Below are 19,556 nucleotides of genomic sequence, written 5' to 3' on the forward strand. Positions count from 1 at the left end.
AAAATCTAGAGCATTTTCGTGCCAATAACAATAACATACTGAGAGTGGTCTAATTTGATAGGTTCTACTATGAGTTGACTAAAGGTTTAAGGCATTACCATGCATTGTTTATTACGACAGTTATGCTTGCCATAATTGAATGTTCCGTTTATTTTAGGCATGAACTGACTTTATCAAGTAAATATGGTGAGCGAGTTCCATCCATTAGAAGGAAACAGTTGATTGATAAGATAATGGCAAACGTCCATACGCTAAACAAGAGTAAATGAGTACATATCCCCAGCACTGTAGTTTCTGATGCTTTTTCATGTCAAGAACAACATTTGTCTTACTGATTATAAGACATCACATTGATTATTTAAATGATTTCAAAACAAACTGTGTAAGTCAATTTTACACACATTTCTTTCAGTGAAAGGCTTCGCCCTCTCTGAGTGTGGTTTTGAGAAAGAGGGGGAAATACGCAACTTGACTCCCTATAACTCGGGGGAGACCGAGGGGCTTAATATCGTATGACCTTTCAGTGCGCCAGAGGCCAAATCATTGACAGTTTAGAGCTATGGGGAATGTTAATATGTATTTCCAGGATTATTAAATTATGTATATGATCAACTTCCCTAAGAATGTACAGTAGGTTATTAGCGGGAGAGGGGTTTCTAAGCGAATCCATCCCTTAGCTCCACACTCCAGTTACGCCTAATGATGGTCATTATTACATAGCTTAACTGTAATACTGGATTGATTCTCAGGCTCCCGAATAACCCGTCTCGCTGGCACGCTGCATCGCTGGACCCCGCGGCTCAACAAAAGGCATGTTGAGCCGAGCTTGTGTAGCATACACAGGCCAGGCGTGTTGTGGCCCCAGAGCCTCGGAGAAGGCAAAGGATAGGAGAGAGAAGGGGAGAGTAGAGGAGAGGAGAAAGGAGAGAAGAAGAGAGGAGAAAGGGAAGGGGAGAGAGAGGAGAAAGGAGAAAAGATGAGAGAGAAGAGGGGAGGAGAAAGGAGAGAAGAAGAGAGGAGAAAGGAGGGGAGAGGAGAGGAGAGAGATGAGAAAGGAGAGAAGAGGAGAGAGGAGAGGAGAAAGGAGAGAAGAGGAGAGAGAAGATGAGAGAAAAGGAGAGTAGAGGAGCAGAGAAAGAAGAGGAGAGAAGATGAGGAGAGTAGAGTAGAGTAGAGGAGAGGAGAGGAGAGGAGAGGAGAGGAGAGGAGAGGAGAGGAGAGGAGAGGAGAGGAGAGGAGAGGAGAGGAGAGGAGAGGAGAGGAGAGGGAGAAGAAGAGAGGAGAGGAGAGAGAATAGGCGGAAGAAGAGGAGAGAAGAGGATTAAGGAAAGGAGAGGAGAGAAAAGGAGAAAGGAGGGAAGAGCGGTGCGAAGTGGAATGGAGTGGAGTGGCTGGCAGTAGCAGGCAGCAAGAGCCTCTGTGCTGTGGGTGTTTCAGAAGGGTTAATACTGCAAGGCCATATAAAGACCGGATTAAGGCCCAGGCTTACACAACCAGGAAGAAAATTGAATGTTTGTAAGAAAATATGCGGCTAATTCCATTCTGTCATCAGTGGATATTAAAGATTATTAGCTGGCACGTCAAATTATTTGTAAATCACAAAGGCTGCCCTGTTGAAATTATCTTCTAATTTCCAGAGGCTAGAAGTGACTGAGGAGTTGAGTGGGGTATCGTCTTATAGAAAGAGCTCAAGGTTTTTACGAATTTGTATCCCTTTATTGAAGAAAATAAAGAAATTAAACATGATTTGTTTCTTTCCTTCCTTTTAACTTGATTTCTTTATGACTTTTTAAAATGGAATTCTTGAAGATTTTACAGTGATATTATGTGACACACACACAACACACACTTTCTCTATTCTCCCAATGCCACCACTGGAGATGATAAACAAATAGTTAATTGTAAGGATCTTTGGCACCTGTACTGGATTAATGGAGACCACCACCAGTAGCAGACAGAGTTAAGCTGAAAGATTGAGTTACGAGAGCAGAGCAGAGGAGAAGGCTGACCAACCAACTCAGCCCAGGTGCTCAGCTCAGGGTAATACCCCCCAGATCACAACAATATGGTTCTGTTTTAGAACTCTCTCTGTCTTTACGCTTTCTTTTCCTCCCTCTCCTCGTCCTGAGTCAGAGGACTTGGTGTAGTGCCACTACGGTACATGGGGCTGACCTGAGGGTGGCTGTTTCGGCCTGTTTATCTGTACTTTCCGTCTATACTCTAGTCCAGGTCTGGTCTCACTAACTAGCCCTGACACAAGGAGACAAAGGCAAAGGCTGTGCGCCAAATGCCTCCCTATTACCTCCTATCAACTAATTGGTGGAGGATTCATGTGCTGTATTTCCTCAGCTCTTCAAATCTTTTTCTGCTCTGTTACTCCCCCCCCCTCTCTCTCTCTCTCTCTCTGTCTCTCTGTCTCTCTGACTCTCTCTCTGTCTGTCTCTCTCTGTGTGTGCATGTGCATGTGTGTGATACTTTGCCCCTCTGGGCTAATCAGTGTTTTGAGGGGTGTCTTGCTAGTTGACACTGCGGTGAGCCCTCTAGCCCCCTCCTATGGCAGACAGACATGCCTCTTTGTACATCTGTCTCTGTCACGGGCCATGGTGTTTAATAGACCAGACAAACTGAACCACAAGCAACTCTGCACACAATCACATCACCAAAGATGAAACTTGTCATAACTTCATATTCCATTTAGAACAACGCATACCCAACTGTATTACATATATTTATTCAAATGATTCAAATACGTATGAATAAAAAATGAAAACATAATTGCTCTCATTGAAATGATTGTGCAAGACATTTCCGAGTGGAAACGTAAAGGAATATCTGTGTTTAATTTACGTTTTTTTTATTTTTATGATCTCAATACATGCAAATGGCAATCAGATGTGGACATGTGAAAATCAAAGTGCCGCATGTATTTCAGTCTGACGTTAAGGTGGTGGGGTTAAAGTTCTAATATGCTATATTCAACCCATCCGTGTCATATCCGTTCGCTGCAGACTGTTTTGATAGAATAATTCTAGGTTCCATTATGATTCTGCCATGGTTTCTAGAACTGCTTTGAAATTCTTGCAATTCTAAAGCATGTTAAGTAGCACCTTTCTGCCCGGGCGGCCAGGCACAGCTGAAAGGAGAGGTGGGGAGGGCAGCACATTGGTTTTCACCCCCCTGCTCCCTGCTGCAAAGTGTAGCCTAAATGCGTTTCTGATTCCTGACGTGACACATGGGTTACATCCCAAATGGCACCCTATTTAGTGCACTACCTTTGACCAGGACCCATATGGCTCTGGTCAAAATTAGTTCACTGTTTTGGGAGTAGAGTCCCATTTGGGATTCAACTATGGTCAAATGACAGGCGGGCAGGCAGGGCTCTAGCCTTGTGTGCTTTGCACTCCAGTCTTAGTGCTAGCATCACACCACATAGAGCTGCTTTTAATCACTAATTACCATGATTGGCTGCTGGATTCACACAATAATGAATGATTGATAACATCTGAAATAAAGAGCGGACCAATTCTGGCTCCTGACAGGCTCTTTGGGGAAATTTGATGTTAGTAGTGACTGAAACCGTTTAAGTCGAAAATGACTACTGGACACAGGATGGAGCGGCTTTCGGCTCAATACGTGTCTACACGGCCATTTTGAAGATGGACAGGCGGGAGGGACTCTCTCTTCGCAACGCCCTCGCTCTTTAATGTATATAGGCCTATAGGCCAACATGTTCATACAGGGCACTTTTGTACTCAGCATCTGAATTCCTCAATTTTCCACAAAATGGATGCTGCTCAGATGCCTCCATATATTACTGGATCGGTTGGAACATTGTATCAGATGGATTGAAATCAGGGCAGCTCTTAGTATTATATCTATATTGCTATTCCAAACAATGAGAACGTCTGTAATTTACATTTTACAATCACTACTAGGGACTTATTTAACTTATACTAGATTACTATTAGTTATTTGGTGTCTGATTAATTAGACATGCTCCTCACAAGCCTACAGATTGATACAATATTATATTAATTTGATACAGATCATTCAAAACAACAGAGCCTATTATGCTTTGTGAGGAGCATGTCACAATGAATCAGACACCAAATAACGAATAGTAATCTAGTGTAAATTAAATCTGTATCAAATTAATATAAGGTTGTATAAATCTGTAGGCTTGTCAATTGAACGGAAATTGTATCGATAACGTGTCTTTTACAGTAGCCTGCAGGGATTTTACACTACAAGACATTGAGGTTATTACATTTGTGGCTTAGTTAAATTCCATGTGTGAGGAACATGCTTTTGGACCATAACTACATTTTGTGACAGGGGAACGTATGATGTTTGTGGCATATATTACATCTGTGCAGGCCGGGTTGCAGCACTTGTGGTTTGTTCAATGCCCAGACGCTTTCGGGGTGTCCTTGAACTGTTGCTCGACTCTCACATACACATGGGTTTCATATGGTTTCATCGCCGGTGACGTTGAACGCAGCCCTCTGTGATCCAACAAAAGGCACACTGTAAAACTGTAAAGCGGGCACCCTGCACATGACAGCTCTGACATGTATAATAAATATGGATTTCTCCACGGCTGTATGTGAAATGATACATGTGATTTTAGAGAGGTATTTCTTAATCCTGTGCCCAGGCTGGCCTGTTGCTGTGGCCCTTGCGTCCAAATACAGGACATAATCACACACACACTATCTGGCGCCGCACACACGGTGTATGGCTCTGTCTGTGTGTGTGTGTAAAAACCCTAATTGCTCCTGTAAGTCGCTCTGGATACGAACGATAAATGACTAAAAATGCAATTGGAAATGTGTATGCATCTCATCCACCCACACTCCACTGTGGACATACACAGGACACACTCCAACACACACAGTCAGACAGACACAGACACACTCCCCCTATTGGATCCACATCTGGGACAATAGACAGTCGTCTAAGTCGTCTCCACACAATGAATCCAACCAGACCAGACCAGTTCACATTTAGCGTTGAGTCTGGCACCGCACACCTGGCTGTGTATGGCTCTGTGTATGTATGCGTCTAGCACTTCGCACACACACACACACACACACACACACACACACACACACACACACACACACACACACACACACACACACACACACACACACACACACACACACACACACACACACACACACACACACGGATTATCTGATTATCAGAGTCAATGTTGATGCATCAGTCCCACAGTGCTATGTGCTCTGCCTGTTTATTTGACCAAAGTCTTGACTTAGAACATCAGGGCTTGGATTGTCAAGGAGTACTGGTAGGCCCATTCCAGGTGCCACTCAAACACTTCCAGGTGCATGTATGAATTTTCTTTTCCACTGTGTATTTCAGGATTGTTTTATATAGTGGTTCGGTGTAATACGTAGAATACTTTTTTAAAACACTATTTTTTCACAACAATTTTTCTAATAGATGGTTGTCCATATACTGTGGCATGTCAACCAGCCACTATAGTGACACATGTCCTCTTAAAATGCTCTTAATACATGATTCATAGGCCTACTAAAATGCTGAGAGCCTCGCCTTTCTCTGCATTTTATTTATCCCCGCTTGAATGTGGTTGCATTACAAAGTCCCTTTTTGATTTGCTGTATTTAAACAGGTTTTAGAGATCAGGCCCCTGATATATAAAGATGCTGGCAAAGAGCGGCTCCCATTGTACATGCCTGTCTGTGCTGTCCACGGGGCCACCATTTACCGCCGTGATTGACGCCATCTATTCAGATAGTAAGTGGTGCCTTCATACCTCTTTCGCGGCTTTTCATTTCAAATGGCCGTTTCGTTTTAGCAATCCTTTTGACTCCCTCCTTTCACTGCCACTTGGAAGTTGAAATGTATAAAAAGAGAGAAAATAATAACGGCATATGCCCTTTTTTTTTCTTGCTTTGAATTACAGCGACTGCAAAGCAGAGCCTAAAGTGCAAGTGCCTTTTCATAACGCATAAAAGGCTGAAATGTTTACCAATCAAAAGGCTACAGGCCAATTTCTGTCAAAATGATACATGAAGTTAAGCAGTAGGCTAGGCCTACAAGCAATTCATTTCAACCCCTAGTCGTTGGAGAAAATTTCAAAGACCCATGATCTTTTTGCATTTTCTTTCACGTAAAATAAGTTAGGCGACATTTTAACGAGCCATTACAATGGCTGCAATACATAATTCACAATGTAGCCTAAAATTGCTTGAAAATGGGAAAATATTCATCCTACAAATGGAACCATCTTTGTCAATTATGTTGCATCTTATTTATACACATAGCCTACATGCAAGTTATTTATTCGACAAAACACTATTCTTACCTCGGAATGACAGTCCGAAGCTCATACCGTTAACAGAAGATAATTAAGTGGGGTAATTTAACTTCCATTCCTCTGAGAACTTTGACGTCAACAAAATCTTTGACCCTACATGGAAATATAACGTTATTTTTTAGATGTTTTGTTTTCCAGAATTGTTTTGTGATCATTTTTGGATGGAACAAGGTTAGACTAAGCTATTTGATCAATAACTGCTATTTTTTCGTATTGTTATCTTCCATAATCGTCTCGTTCACGTACAATAAAATATGAACGTGGTTGTAATTCGTCCCAAGTGTGATGCCTAAAATCATATGTCCATGAAGTATAGTAGTCTGCACATTTTAAGACTATGCTTCTTTCAACTCCAATCAACCTTAAACATAATTTGTGCGTGTACATAACACAATTTGTGCAATAGCATTGACATCCGGTATCAATATATATATTGCAGATGTGTTCATCAATTAGACTAATTGATATGAGCAAATCAACATAAACGGCCTATGCCTGTTTTTAACCTGAAATGTAAATTATACTCATGTTTAGGGATTTGCATGTGTTTTGGTGTTTGTCTTTTGTAAAAATCTCATTAGTAGGCATATCGCTTAAACTGATTTATATGAAGTCTTACACATTCTTCCATCAAATCTAATGAACAATACAATACATTGAACTTAATGAAATAAGAGGTGTATGTGATATTTAATTGAACCTAAATGATTGTATCATTTGTCTACATAGGCGTAATTGTCTGTACAATGTTCATTATTATATTTATATTCCAGGTGAATCGTGTCCCCACCACTCCTAATTCCTAAATCTATCAACAAACAAAAAAATCCCTGATAGTTTGAATGCAATCAACATTCTCCTGAATGTAAAACCCACGTTTTATTACCGAAGTGGATAACCCAGGGACTCGGAATAGACGTTCCCAGCACCTCAGTCCATTCTCACTAAATTAAATATGCGCCCTGAAGTAACATTCGCCTCATTTCCACCGTTGCATTTCATTTGATTAGGCGTGTAATTGTAATAAGTTTTCTCTATAACGCTGAGAATAGAAGCGATAATGGCCGTTATCTTATCACAGCTAGAGGAATATGTTCATGGAACGAGTAGTTAGCGGAGGTGTTTAAAGTTAATACGCACGATTTCCTACCCATCGAGATAGCCCCGCTGATGGAGAAAACAGAGATAATCTCCTCACGACCATCTCCCGTGGTGAGCTCTGTGATGGTCGTGTCAGACCGACTGTTTCCCAAATAACATGCAGCAACACAGACTGAGATCCGGAGCCTCATATGCAATGGAATATATTTGATTAAATGTTATAGGCCTATATTTTCATTTTTATTCATTGTGTGTAGAATGGGAGGGAGGGGTCTATATTATGGTGTTATTTGGGGTGGGTATTTTGGGTTTTGGTGACAGAAAAAGTAGACCCTTGAGACGTGTAGATGTTGTCAAACTTGGGCCTGTTAACAAAATGAAAAAGATTATTAGAGTCACACACACACACACACACACACACACACACACACACACACACACACACACACACACACACACACACACACACACACACACACACACACACACACACACACACACACAGTTTCACAAATCGATGTAGTCTAGATAAAACGTTACAGCTACATTGATTAGTAGCATATAGATAGATTTGACAAGAAGCAATATCTGATTCTTCAATAACGTTAATGATTTCACAGGGAATACGTTTACCAATCCCTTTGCTGACAATGAAATTAACCTGATTAGCTTACCTTGTAGCCTACAATTAACCCTCACGGCTGACATAGCACTGAGTTGGGTGGTTTGTTTCAAAAGTCTGCAAATAGTACGGATTAGCTTAATTGAATTAATTCTCAATACACAGATCTGTGCCTTTCACACCGTTGTGAGGTAAACCTAAAATCAGCCAATCTCTGCTCTCGGTTTGTCATCCGCTCCTCCAGCACAGGCGCAACTGGTCGGTGACGTCAGCCGAGCATATAATCGGGCTGGAGTTCAAGTGGACCACGAAAACAAGTTAGTGAAGCCTCAGTCTGAACGCATCCACCGGAGTCGGACCAACGCGAGAGAAACACGCCAAAGTCAACAAACTCGATGTTATGACCCATATGTAGGAACTTTTTACGGACTTTCTCCTGACCTACACCGAATTTAGGACTTTTAAAAAGCAACGCATTTTATCTCCCTTTTCACGTATCGGTGATGCCCGCTGGTATGTTCAGTATCGACAGTATCCTGGCCGGGAGACCCACTTGCAAGGACTCGGTGCTCCTCCATCGGAATCCCCCAGTGGTGTTCTCTAACCTCACGGATTCCATCTACACTGCTACCGATTACAATGGACTCTACTCGCACGCAACTGGACCTTCTCCCCCGGGGATGCAGGCGGTGAACGGGACTAGAATAGGATATAATAACTATTATTACGGACAACTGCATTTGCAGGGCCCCAATGGCCCTGCGTGCTGCAGCGCTATCCCAACCCTCGGCTCGCAACAGTGCCCATGTATTCCAACAGGTAGGTTGCCCCTTTTAAAATGTAAAAACGCTGCATGTTCCTTTGGTGATGGACAATATAACGCTGTCTGTAATGACACTTAAAAGTTAAAACGTTATGTTTATAGGGGATGGTAGATATATTGTAGATTGGTTGGTGTGTCAACCTAAGAAATGCGCCCATTGCGCAACATTACAAAGACAGTAATTTTGGTGCCTATATAGCCTATCTAAGAAGCATATCTGTGGTATAGCCTATTCTAATTCAGTTTAACTTTTACGTATTAACTGAAATAGTTTGAATGCTAAACTTTGTGTAGGTGGGAACATGGGATGAGTAGGCTATGTCATAGATGTGTAAAAGTGTTGTTTTTGGGTTAGTGCTCAGTTGTTTTTTCGTTTGGTTAATTTGTGATTTTGTCTGTAGGCCCATTGGGTGTGGTGTGAAATTAATTGCCTCATTGAGGATTTTTTCCCCTAATGTAATGTCATCTTTATTTATTTCTTCATGCAGGTTATGACAGCACGGGCTCCGTGCTCATCTCTCCCGTCCCGCACCAGATGATGTCCTATATGAACGTGGGCACCTTGTCTCGGACCGAGCTCCAGCTCTTGAACCAGCTCCACTGCCGACGTAAGCGGAGACACCGAACCATCTTCACGGACGAGCAGCTTGAGGCTCTGGAAAACCTTTTTCAGGAGACCAAGTACCCTGACGTCGGCACACGGGAACAGCTCGCGCGGAAAGTGCATCTACGTGAGGAGAAGGTCGAGGTGAGTGCATGCACGATGCAGTGTTGCTTGCGCTCCATCTCCCTATACACATTAGGCTGCGTTAATTTTCAGAATACCTGTAAATAATCTCTCCATTATTTAATAAAAAAAATATGGGTATCAACACAGAACGTTCGTTGCACCTTGTAAAACAAATTGCGCTCATAGGCCTACGTGAAAGGGCACATTCTATCCAAGCGTTATACGCACATAGTAAAAGCAATCGTTCACGTCTTTCTAGTGCCAGAAATATATTCGATTAAGCCCAAATTACCTTACAATTACTCTACAACACGGTCTAACAAATATTTCATACAAATTACAAATATTGTATCTTCTATTTTCGCATAGGTGTGGTTCAAAAACAGACGAGCGAAATGGAGAAGGCAGAAAAGGTCGTCCTCGGAAGAATCTGAAAACTCACAGAAATGGAACAAATCGACGAAAATACCCACAGAAAAAACCGAGGAAAGCAAAAGTGACGTGGATTCTGACAGCTGATGATGGTCTAACACAAAACGAGAAAAGACCGTTGGTTGCATATATGCGCAAATCTTGCACATCCACACCAATACATACAAGATTTTGACTTTTTGTACATAGTGTAAATGTCATGTGGACTGAAGTAATGAAATGTGTTGCCATGATGTTGCACAGTTGTATAGTAAATATTACTTTTTATTATTGCTATGGGGGTAGGCTATTTATATTTAATTTAAAGTGTAATGTTATGCATACCATCTCGAAGATGTGGTGTGCAAGGAGCCTGGACCAATTTTCTGGCGTGTCTCAATACTTTGCGATCTGACATGACATCTCATATGGATATTACTAAATGTTATAAATCTGATATTGTTTTATTATACTTGCGTGGTCTATTCATCATCACGATTTACTACGAGGAATATTCTGAAACTACATCAAATGGGAGAATATATTTTAGAGCTTACTAGACGGGGGAAACCTTTATAAGATACATGGACTGAAGTATATTTGTCAACTCTTTACCAACAGGCGTGTTTTGGGGATTTTGACTGAAACGTTTTGTCTATATGTTGCAATTAACGACAATTACAGTAAGAATGAATATACATTAAATCATATCTGAATCATCTCTATTTCGTTTGTCTCTTTTCAATGAATGTATTTTTCTATTTATAATAATATTATCTAGTCATTTTGGAAATTAAAATGCTATAGATTTACATTAGGCTAAAGTTGGTTGTTTCCCAGATGCAAGTCAATTGAAAACAGACACACAGCAAAAGACACATCTTTGCGTAGAAATAATGCTTGCATAGTAGTGGGTTACTTGATGGAGAAGTCATAAATGGTACAGGTGATATGGAGCTTCCAGTCTTCTTATAACATTTACTAGAATGTGTCGTATCGGTAGAAAACGCATTCAATTATTCTCGATCCATGCGCATAAATTAAACCTTGGATGTGGCAAAAATATACGCTGGGAAAATATATATTTTCGAATACTAAAACTGTTCACAAGATGTTTTTTTGTCCCCGTTTAATTAAATGTATCAAAAATCATGATCAAAAGCACAAATGATTTCGTTTTACAACAGCAAAGATGAATCTATCACCAACATACTCAAAACAACAGGTGTTGTCGTTAAAAAAATGTTCATAACATAGGCTATATGTTTTTTTTCGTTGCCTTTTTCATGAATTTGACAAACCAACAGTTGTCTTTTTAGTCTAATGATAACGTTAGTTATGTTTCAGTGAACTTCACCACCAGCTGATATATCGACCTTTTCTGTCAATTCACAGGTGATCGAATAACTAACAATTTGGTCAGGAATGAAGCCCAAAAACTACCAACCTAAATTCACCCCAGACGACATTAAAAATCCTACACAACTCACCAAAAGTAAATAATCAACCGTTTTAGACAAGATATTGTACAAATGATGGGTCAGCTTCTCAAGTCATGTTTTCTCACACGGAATAAGGGAGATCCATTGTAATACACACCAGAGGTAGCTACCGGTCATGTGAGAGGGCTGGTAATCAAATTCGATGGTGAATTATTTTGTAGAAAATAAAATAACGAATTAAACTTCAGCCCCACACCATGCTGGGAGTGTAAAAAAATGTATGTACAAATCACGGATTGCCCCTTTAATTTGTAATTCAAAGCGATTTACATACCTGATTCAAACCGTTTTCCATATTGCATGTTAGTGATAGTCAAAGCTTATCAGTATGTCTATGTCATACACAATTTATAACATTTATCTTAATTCCCCCATGTCTACACCAGCTCTAATATCTAACAGTGTCAACTAGTGTACATGGAAAGGCGTTGCATTGTTACGTTGTTATATGGTGTTACTCACTTATGTTTTACGTTTTGGTGTATTACCAAATACCAATTATTTTCGGTGTATTAACATTGATGTTAGTCCTAATTGTGTTATATTATATCTATATATGCCTAGCGTTGAAAAGTGGAGTGCTTATTTCCATAGGCCTACAATGAAATACAGGAAAACTGATCAGGAATGCATCCCCAATTTACATTTCAATACCATATTTAACAGCAATGCTAGGTAATGGAATTTTGAGTTAGAGATCTATATTTTCCGTCTTCCACGGTCAAATCACCCTTCACAAAAAAAACAGCTCCACTTGACCTTTAAAATGGTTTACATTTGTATGATTTCTATGAGCTTATGCAGCAAGATGGTAAAATGCTATGAAGAGCTGCTTCAAAGCTCACATTTTGGTATCTCTTTACTATAGCCCCCTAATGCTAAGACATTGTAATATTTGTCTTACAGCTACAAACGACATTATAATATCCGTCATAGGCAGTCATTATTGTTTTGTCCTTTCTGTACACTCTTACAGATGCTGTATCTTAACTTGATCATCCTGTTGTTGCAGGGAGTTTCCTTCATGGCAGGAAATGCAAACTTTTTTCTAGTCTATTCAAGGTTTAATAAGGTAAGTAATTTCCACTTTCAAATTTCAGACTTGATTTTCCCTAACGAAAAATGTATCAACCCCTACAACAAAAAATGTAAATTCATTCTAATCCACATGATAATTCACATAAAAATTATAATTTCCTGTTGCTGCATTATTATTTCCTGCTGTAGTAACCTGGTTCAAAATTAAGATCCCACATATGTAGAAAAATAAGTGCCATCTAGAACCTGTCCCCATAAGGGAACCCTTTAAATAACCCTTTTGGTTCCAGGTAGGGCGTCGAGTTGTGCGTGCTGGTAGACGCAAATTATGTGTAGGCCTACGGCAGCTACGGCTGCATTTCGGATACACTTGTATGTTGTAGCGTGGCACATATCTTTCTTGTGTTATTATATAAAACAACGTTTGTTGATGTGTATGGCTACATTTCAGATACATAAGTGTACATTTGAACAGCAGTAGGACCAATCTATCTTGTTTTAATAGGGCTCAAAAGCAATTCTAGTTGTGACTTAAAATGCCCCCCCCCCCCCCCCCCCCTCAGGCATGTCATCATAAAGCCAGGCCTGGGTAGAACCCTATTGGGCTCCATATAGAACCCTTTCCCCAGTGTTTTCTACATGGAACCCCAAAAAGTTCTACCTGAAACCAAAAAGGGGTATTCTTTCTAAGTGCGTTGATCACACTGTGTGTCCCTCCCTACTCCTAACAAAACCCCAGACCCACGCACGTTCACGCCACACAAATCAAATATATTATCCCCTGTCATTACCTCATGGAAATGACACCATATAAAATCATGATATATACACCGACAGACCCTCCACAATCCTCAATTTGACCCATGTTCTGGTTTGGCATAGCAGGTACTGACGTTGATTTATATGGAAATGCATTGATTTCTTATTAAAGGGGCAAGCTGGGATCTGATATGAGGGGTAAATGTAAACGGGTTCCCATGCTGTGTGCCCTGCGTCTACACCAGGCTGTTTTGCATCTCAATTTGTAGATGAGGTATTTAAAGGTAATAGAAGATACATAGACACAATATAGGAATATTATTTGGTCTAAAGATGACAGATATGGATTTTCTTTTATCAGTGTAGATTGAAAGTACAGTATATATCAGAGTGCAGTGAAAGTACCTATCAAGGTTTGATACTGTCATTTAAAATCAGTGTCGATGGCAACTGGTACACATTATACTTCTCTGTATTTTGGAAGAACAGTGTGATAGCAATAAATATGCAGGAATTGTATTGGCGAGTCAAGATTTTATTTTGCACCATCGTCTAATATGTGGAATCCTTTGAATGATTCGGAACACTTTTTAATCCCTAGATAGAAACATGGAAATTCCTAAAGTCTACATTATGTGAACATTTGATGAGTCCTTTGGGATAACTATAATCATTTAAGCAATGTGTGCAATAATGATTTCAGCCTTATGATTGTATCTTGCTAATGATTGTCATTAGCTTCAGTATTTCACTGCTACATAATCTAAGACTATCATCAAGTAACATCTCCTGCATTTACTCTACTAATCCCTAAACTAATCATTATGTTTTGAATCTAATTTTAATAATTCAATCTAGGGCATAATTATTCTAATCAAATTTCCAAGTGGTCAGTTTGATTTTCCAACCCACCAAATTTTACAAGATAGGTACCAAAGAGATCCTATAATTCTGTTATATTTAAGTTATATTTAATTCTGTGATAGGTACTATCTGGTTGAGTATTTCCAGAGATAGATTTAATATGGGGAAAATAACTGCAGGACTCCTAAAGTGACAGTTTAAAACAGATTAGAGGAGGTCCAGAGCAGGTACTTAAAGATTTGTCCATACTATAGACCATGAAACACAACACATATTCCTAATGATCCCTTATACAGTATGTCCAGCTGTGATTTATAAAGTGTTGCAGCGCAGGGCGCCAGTGAAATATACAAAACACAGGGCCAGCCACAGTCATTAATCAATGCTTTTTTTCATGAGCAGTAATTTTCTATTTCACAAATTTAATGCAACTTTTTTCTCTCTGAAACGATAATTTTTTTTGGGACCTCTTTTATGCATCGTTCCCGGCACTTGCAAAAATAGAGGTGGAGTCCAAGAAAAATTAGGTATTGAGTTAACTCTCAGAGAAGATAAATCTTTGCTCCTTTGCAAGCGTTTAGAGAAAACCTCTCTCTTTATTTTCTATTTTTCCCTCAGAAGTGTCGCTATGTTTTGAAGTGAGAGCTAGGCTCTCTGGCTCTCGCGTCCAGCCATTCTGTGGACAAGTTTCTCTTACATAAGCCTTTCTCTCTACCCTGTGATGTTGAAAGCTGATGTATATACTCCCCGTATCATACTGTATCAGCCCCGAGGGCCCCAGCTCTAATGTTATTAGTACATGGGGTCTGGAGAGTCATAGTGCTGGGTGATTTGGCCTCTGGACTGACAGCTCTTGGGTGGATTCCCTGGTCGGTCTAAAGATAGACAAGGGTGTTGGCCTGCTCTGTGGTCCACTTCCATAGACATACTGTAAAATGGCCTCATCATGGCAGGCAGGACCTCCGAATGAAAGTTAAGACAAATAATGCATATTTTTACAAATGTAAACTTTCTACTATATTATTACCATATTTTACTGGGATGACGTGTAGTTTGGTGTTTGTTTTTGTTTTGTGCTGGACTCTCTCTCTCTCTCGCTCTCTGTCTCGCTCTCTGTCTCGCTCTCTGTATCGCTCTCTCCCCCTCTCTCTCTCTGTCTCGCTCTCGCTCTCTGTCTCATTCTCTCGCTTTCGCTCCCCCTCTCTCTCGCTGTCTCTTTCTCTCCCTCCCCCTCTCCCAGCCGGCTGAAAAGGCCTGTTCCTTTCAGAATCACCTTTGCTTTAAGGCTAGATTAGGGCTGAGCGCACACACACACACACACACACACACACACACACACACACACACACACACACACACACACACACACACACACACACACACACACACACACACACACACACACACACACACACACACACACACACACACACACATCCAATGCCACCATTGGAGATGATAAACAAATACTTAATTGTAAGGATCCTTTTATAGCTGAGTTTAGCGCCTGAAAGCTCTTAACTACTGTAATGTTCTCTCTGACCAGCCGTGTAATTACATTGCCTGTCACCACACACATCGCAGCACACCAGTCATCGACTGACTTCTATTAGTCAGCGGGCCCCCTGCTAAACCGCTAAGGACTTTTAAATCTGGGAGCCAGCAGGTCAAGCCTAACCAACCGCTGCCAGCGTTCACTTATCTCAAAGGTGAACGTGGTGCTCGTAAAGTTCGAGACAACTCCCCTCTGAGCCAACGAGGTTCAGGAATCAGGGGCTATTCTGTGGGTCTTAAAGACCTTAGAGAGAGAGAGAGAGGGAAAACGAGATAGAGGGGCAGAGAGAGAAAGAGAGAGTGAGAGAGAGAGAGAGAAAGAGAGAGTGAGAGAGAGAGAAGAAAGAGAGAGTGAGAGAGATAGAGAGCGAGAGAAAGAAAGAAAGAGAGAGAGCATAATGTTTTTCCTGTGGCCACCACACGCCAAACCAAACACACATGAGTAATATGGATGAGGTATACCTCTACCTAATGTGTGCTTTTCTGCCCCTATTCATGCTGAATGCTGGGTAATTGGGGTGTGTGGTGGGGCCTGGGCAGACAGGCAGGAGATGGGGAAGGGACTAGTATACACAGCTAGAGGCAGAGGGAGGGAGATGAGGAAGGTTTTAGTATACACAGCTAGGGGCCGAGGTCTGACCACTGATTACCACCGTGGGTTGAACTCAGCCACCCACAGGACCTGGGGAGCAAGGAGGCAAGGACGGATGAGGGAGGTGAAGAGGGGGTGTGGATTTAGGGGGAGCGTGTGGGGAGTCAGAGGAGAGGGCATTGACTTGAGTGAGGACAAGGCAATGTGGGGTAAAAGGGGGTTAGTGGGGTATGGTGGTGAGAGGGGAGGGTGGTGCAGGGGAAAGAGGAGGAGAATTGGGGGATTAGAGGTATGTGCTGGGGTGAGTTGAGAGGATAAGAGGGGGATGAAAGTGGGGGTGGGGTAAATCCAGGCTCATGTTTAGAGGGTGCTGTATTTGTACATGCCCCTTTAACCTGGCATAGAGTGTTCACCCCAAGTGACAGGACCAGCTATACACACACACACACACACACACACACACACACACACACACACACACACACACACACACACACACACACACACACACACACACACACACACACACACACACACACACACACACACACACACACACAACATTATAGTGTAGTGTGGGGCCTGCAACATTATCCAGACATAGAACTATCAACAATCAACTCGACACAACCCACTACTATGTACGCACGCCTGTGTAGTTCTTAGGCCGGCATATTTATGTCACTATACAATGTAACCCTCCCCCCTCTCTCTCTCCCCTCCAGCGTCCCACCAACTGCCAGCTCCACTAAATGCCTGACAGTGGAATGGTTGTTTTTCATCTCACAACATCTCCCCTACACACCCGTCCCCTCCTCCCACCTCCCTCTCCCGTCCCTCTCTCCTCACGGTCGCTGAGTGAGCTAGGAGTAAATAAAACAATGTGTGGATTAATGATCAAGTGATTTGAGGGTCTGTGTTTTGTTCTTTCAGGGCAAATCACTCGCTATTTACTCAGATCATGAATCAAAATGATGCTCTGTATCAACAACAGAACTATGGTCCTGGGAAATTATGAAGGATAAATCACAAGTAAAACAGAATGACCTCTCTTCTCTCCATCCAACCACACATACGCACGCACTCATGCATGCAAATGCAGACACACACACACACACACACACACACACACACACACACACACACACACACACACACACACACACACACACACACACACACACACACACACACACACACACACACACACACACACGCTGTCTGCTATCTGATAATAGCCGCTCCTGGACTAAAACACAGTAGAACATAATAAACATGTCCACATCTGATTAATCTGTGTTTTTCCTCTAAATACTATTAAGCCCATTTATATACTTAAAATTCAAACTAGCCTGTGGTTTGTATCAAATGCTGAGGGAACTGAAAACAAATGATTGCATGAACATTTTTTCTACCGGACAGAAAGTCATGTAAATGCTTTTTTTGGCTGGTAAGTTACATGGTGCACACAGGTCATGGTGCATATAATAAAACAGAATAGCATGTACCCTTGTATGTTAAAAGGCCATGTACTGTCATTTTCTATGTTTGATTTTCCAAGCCTCAATCATTTTGAGTGTGCATGTCAATTATGTCTGTTCATATGGACAGGAGGAAAAACAGTGTATCCTGCAAACATTTCCAAAATCCACAAACATAACATTTTTTATCTGACTTGACTCCCCTTAAAAAATAATGAATATGATCAAAAACATTTACTGTATATGATTAATAGCTCATCATCACATAATGACAAACATACAAGATATCCTATTTTTGGAGCGAGGAGCAGCATTTAACATTGCTACAATATATTTACAAAAGTATGTGGACACCCCTTCAAATGAGTGAATGTGTCTATTTCAGCCACACTCGTTACTGACAGCTGTATACAAACTGAGCACACAGCCATGCAATCTCAATAGACAAACATTGACCCTACTGAAGAGCTCAGTGACTTTTGTGACGACCCTCCCACTCCACAACTTAATTTGGAACTTAGAGGCTGGTATTTTGTTCCGGGGTCCTTGTTGGTCCCCGGTTTTATGGGGGGGGATGTGACGACCCTCCCACTCTGTCTGCCGTATTCTTTCTTTGTTGTTTCCTTATTAGGATGCTGGTGGGCGGAGTTGGGAGGGTCGTCAGCTACATGGGAAACACCTGGGCCCGGTGTCTCCCAGGATAAATACACCACTTCCCCATTCATGGAGGAGACTCTCTCCATGCAGACACCTTTATAGATTTGGTTGGTTGGTTTCTTGGTGATTTTTTGGTTGTTTGCTTTAGCATCTTTCAACACCCTGCATTATCACATTCATGCATGCAAAACACTCACTTACACTACTGATTACTGATTACACACACCATTGTATATTATACTTAGTTACTTATTTAATAAATATATATTTTGTTACTCCTTATCTCCACGTTGTCTCCCTTTTGTTATGGGCTTTGAGCCGGTTCGTGACACTTTCAATGTGGCCCCGTCATAGGATGTTTGTCAACAAGTCTGTTTGTCAAATTTCTGCCCTACTAGAGCTGGCCTGGTCAACTGTAAGTGCTGTTAACAACGGCTAAGTGGTAGGCCAACACAAGCTCACAGAACGGGACTGCCAAGTGCTGAAGCGCATTATTTTGGAATTAGTTTAATGCCCATGATGTTTGAATGAGATGTACGTCAAGCAGGTGTCCACATACTTTTGGTCATGTAGTGTATCTTTCAACCCATCCGTCATTGGTTTCCCCAGGAGATGTAAATGCAGCGAGAGAGAGGTCGTCCAGTCCACCCAGGAACAGCTGTGGTGGGCTAGTACCGACATGCAGGGAGTAGACTCCAATTGACTGTTGCATTAGATTTGCCTGCCTCCCCTTGGTCTTGGGGTTCACAAGTCTAACCTGGGCTATAAACAGTTAGTGACATGAGTATGATGCAATATTTTAATATAGATGTTTTTGTATTTGTTTCCTCAGAGTTACTATACTTAGGGCCATAGTTTTTTCATGACCGTGTGGGGCCAGAACAGGGAAAACTCTCTGCAAATCTCAGACATAGTTATAGATTATTACCATATAGTTACATGGTAAGGAAAAACTAATTGTCCTAAATATTCGATGCCAACATGGCTGCGTTTACACAGGTGGCCCAATTCAGATTTTTTTTCAATTAGATCAGCTCTACGAAAGATCTAATATG

At 41.3% G+C, this 19,556-nt stretch overlaps 1 protein-coding gene across 2 annotated transcripts; it reads left to right on the forward strand.

Annotated features, from left to right (window-relative positions):
- Window positions 1-8,403: 8,403 nt before the first annotated feature.
- On the forward strand, window positions 8,404-18,783 carry gsc (goosecoid). Of its 2 annotated transcripts, XM_065004146.1 has the most exons (4): window positions 8,404-8,909; window positions 9,402-9,661; window positions 12,569-12,628; window positions 17,089-18,783. In XM_065004146.1, exons 1-4 carry the CDS (start codon window positions 8,594-8,596, stop codon window positions 17,113-17,115), a joined length of 663 nt encoding a protein of 220 aa, XP_064860218.1. In that variant the 5' UTR covers window positions 8,404-8,593; the 3' UTR covers window positions 17,116-18,783. The 2 variants fall into 2 exon arrangements, with proteins under 2 accessions (XP_064860218.1, XP_029544530.1); XM_029688670.2 differs by lacking the exons at window positions 12,569-12,628; window positions 17,089-18,783 and adding an exon at window positions 10,013-10,775.
- The last annotated feature ends 773 nt before the right edge of the window (window positions 18,784-19,556 follow it).

This window comes from Oncorhynchus nerka, linkage group LG18 (assembly GCF_034236695.1).
Source record: "Oncorhynchus nerka isolate Pitt River linkage group LG18, Oner_Uvic_2.0, whole genome shotgun sequence".
Classification (NCBI taxonomy): domain Eukaryota; kingdom Metazoa; phylum Chordata; class Actinopteri; order Salmoniformes; family Salmonidae; genus Oncorhynchus; species Oncorhynchus nerka.

Coding starts and splice junctions, on each gene's coding strand:
- gsc (XM_029688670.2), top strand. CDS start 8,594: ATGCCCGCTGGTATGTTCAGTATCGACAGTATCCTGGCCGGGAGACCC. Junction 8,910..9,401: donor GTGCCCATGTATTCCAACAG/GTAGGTTGCCCC, acceptor TTCTTCATGCAG/GTTATGACAGCACGGGCTCC. Junction 9,662..10,012: donor TACGTGAGGAGAAGGTCGAG/GTGAGTGCATGC, acceptor ATTTTCGCATAG/GTGTGGTTCAAAAACAGACG.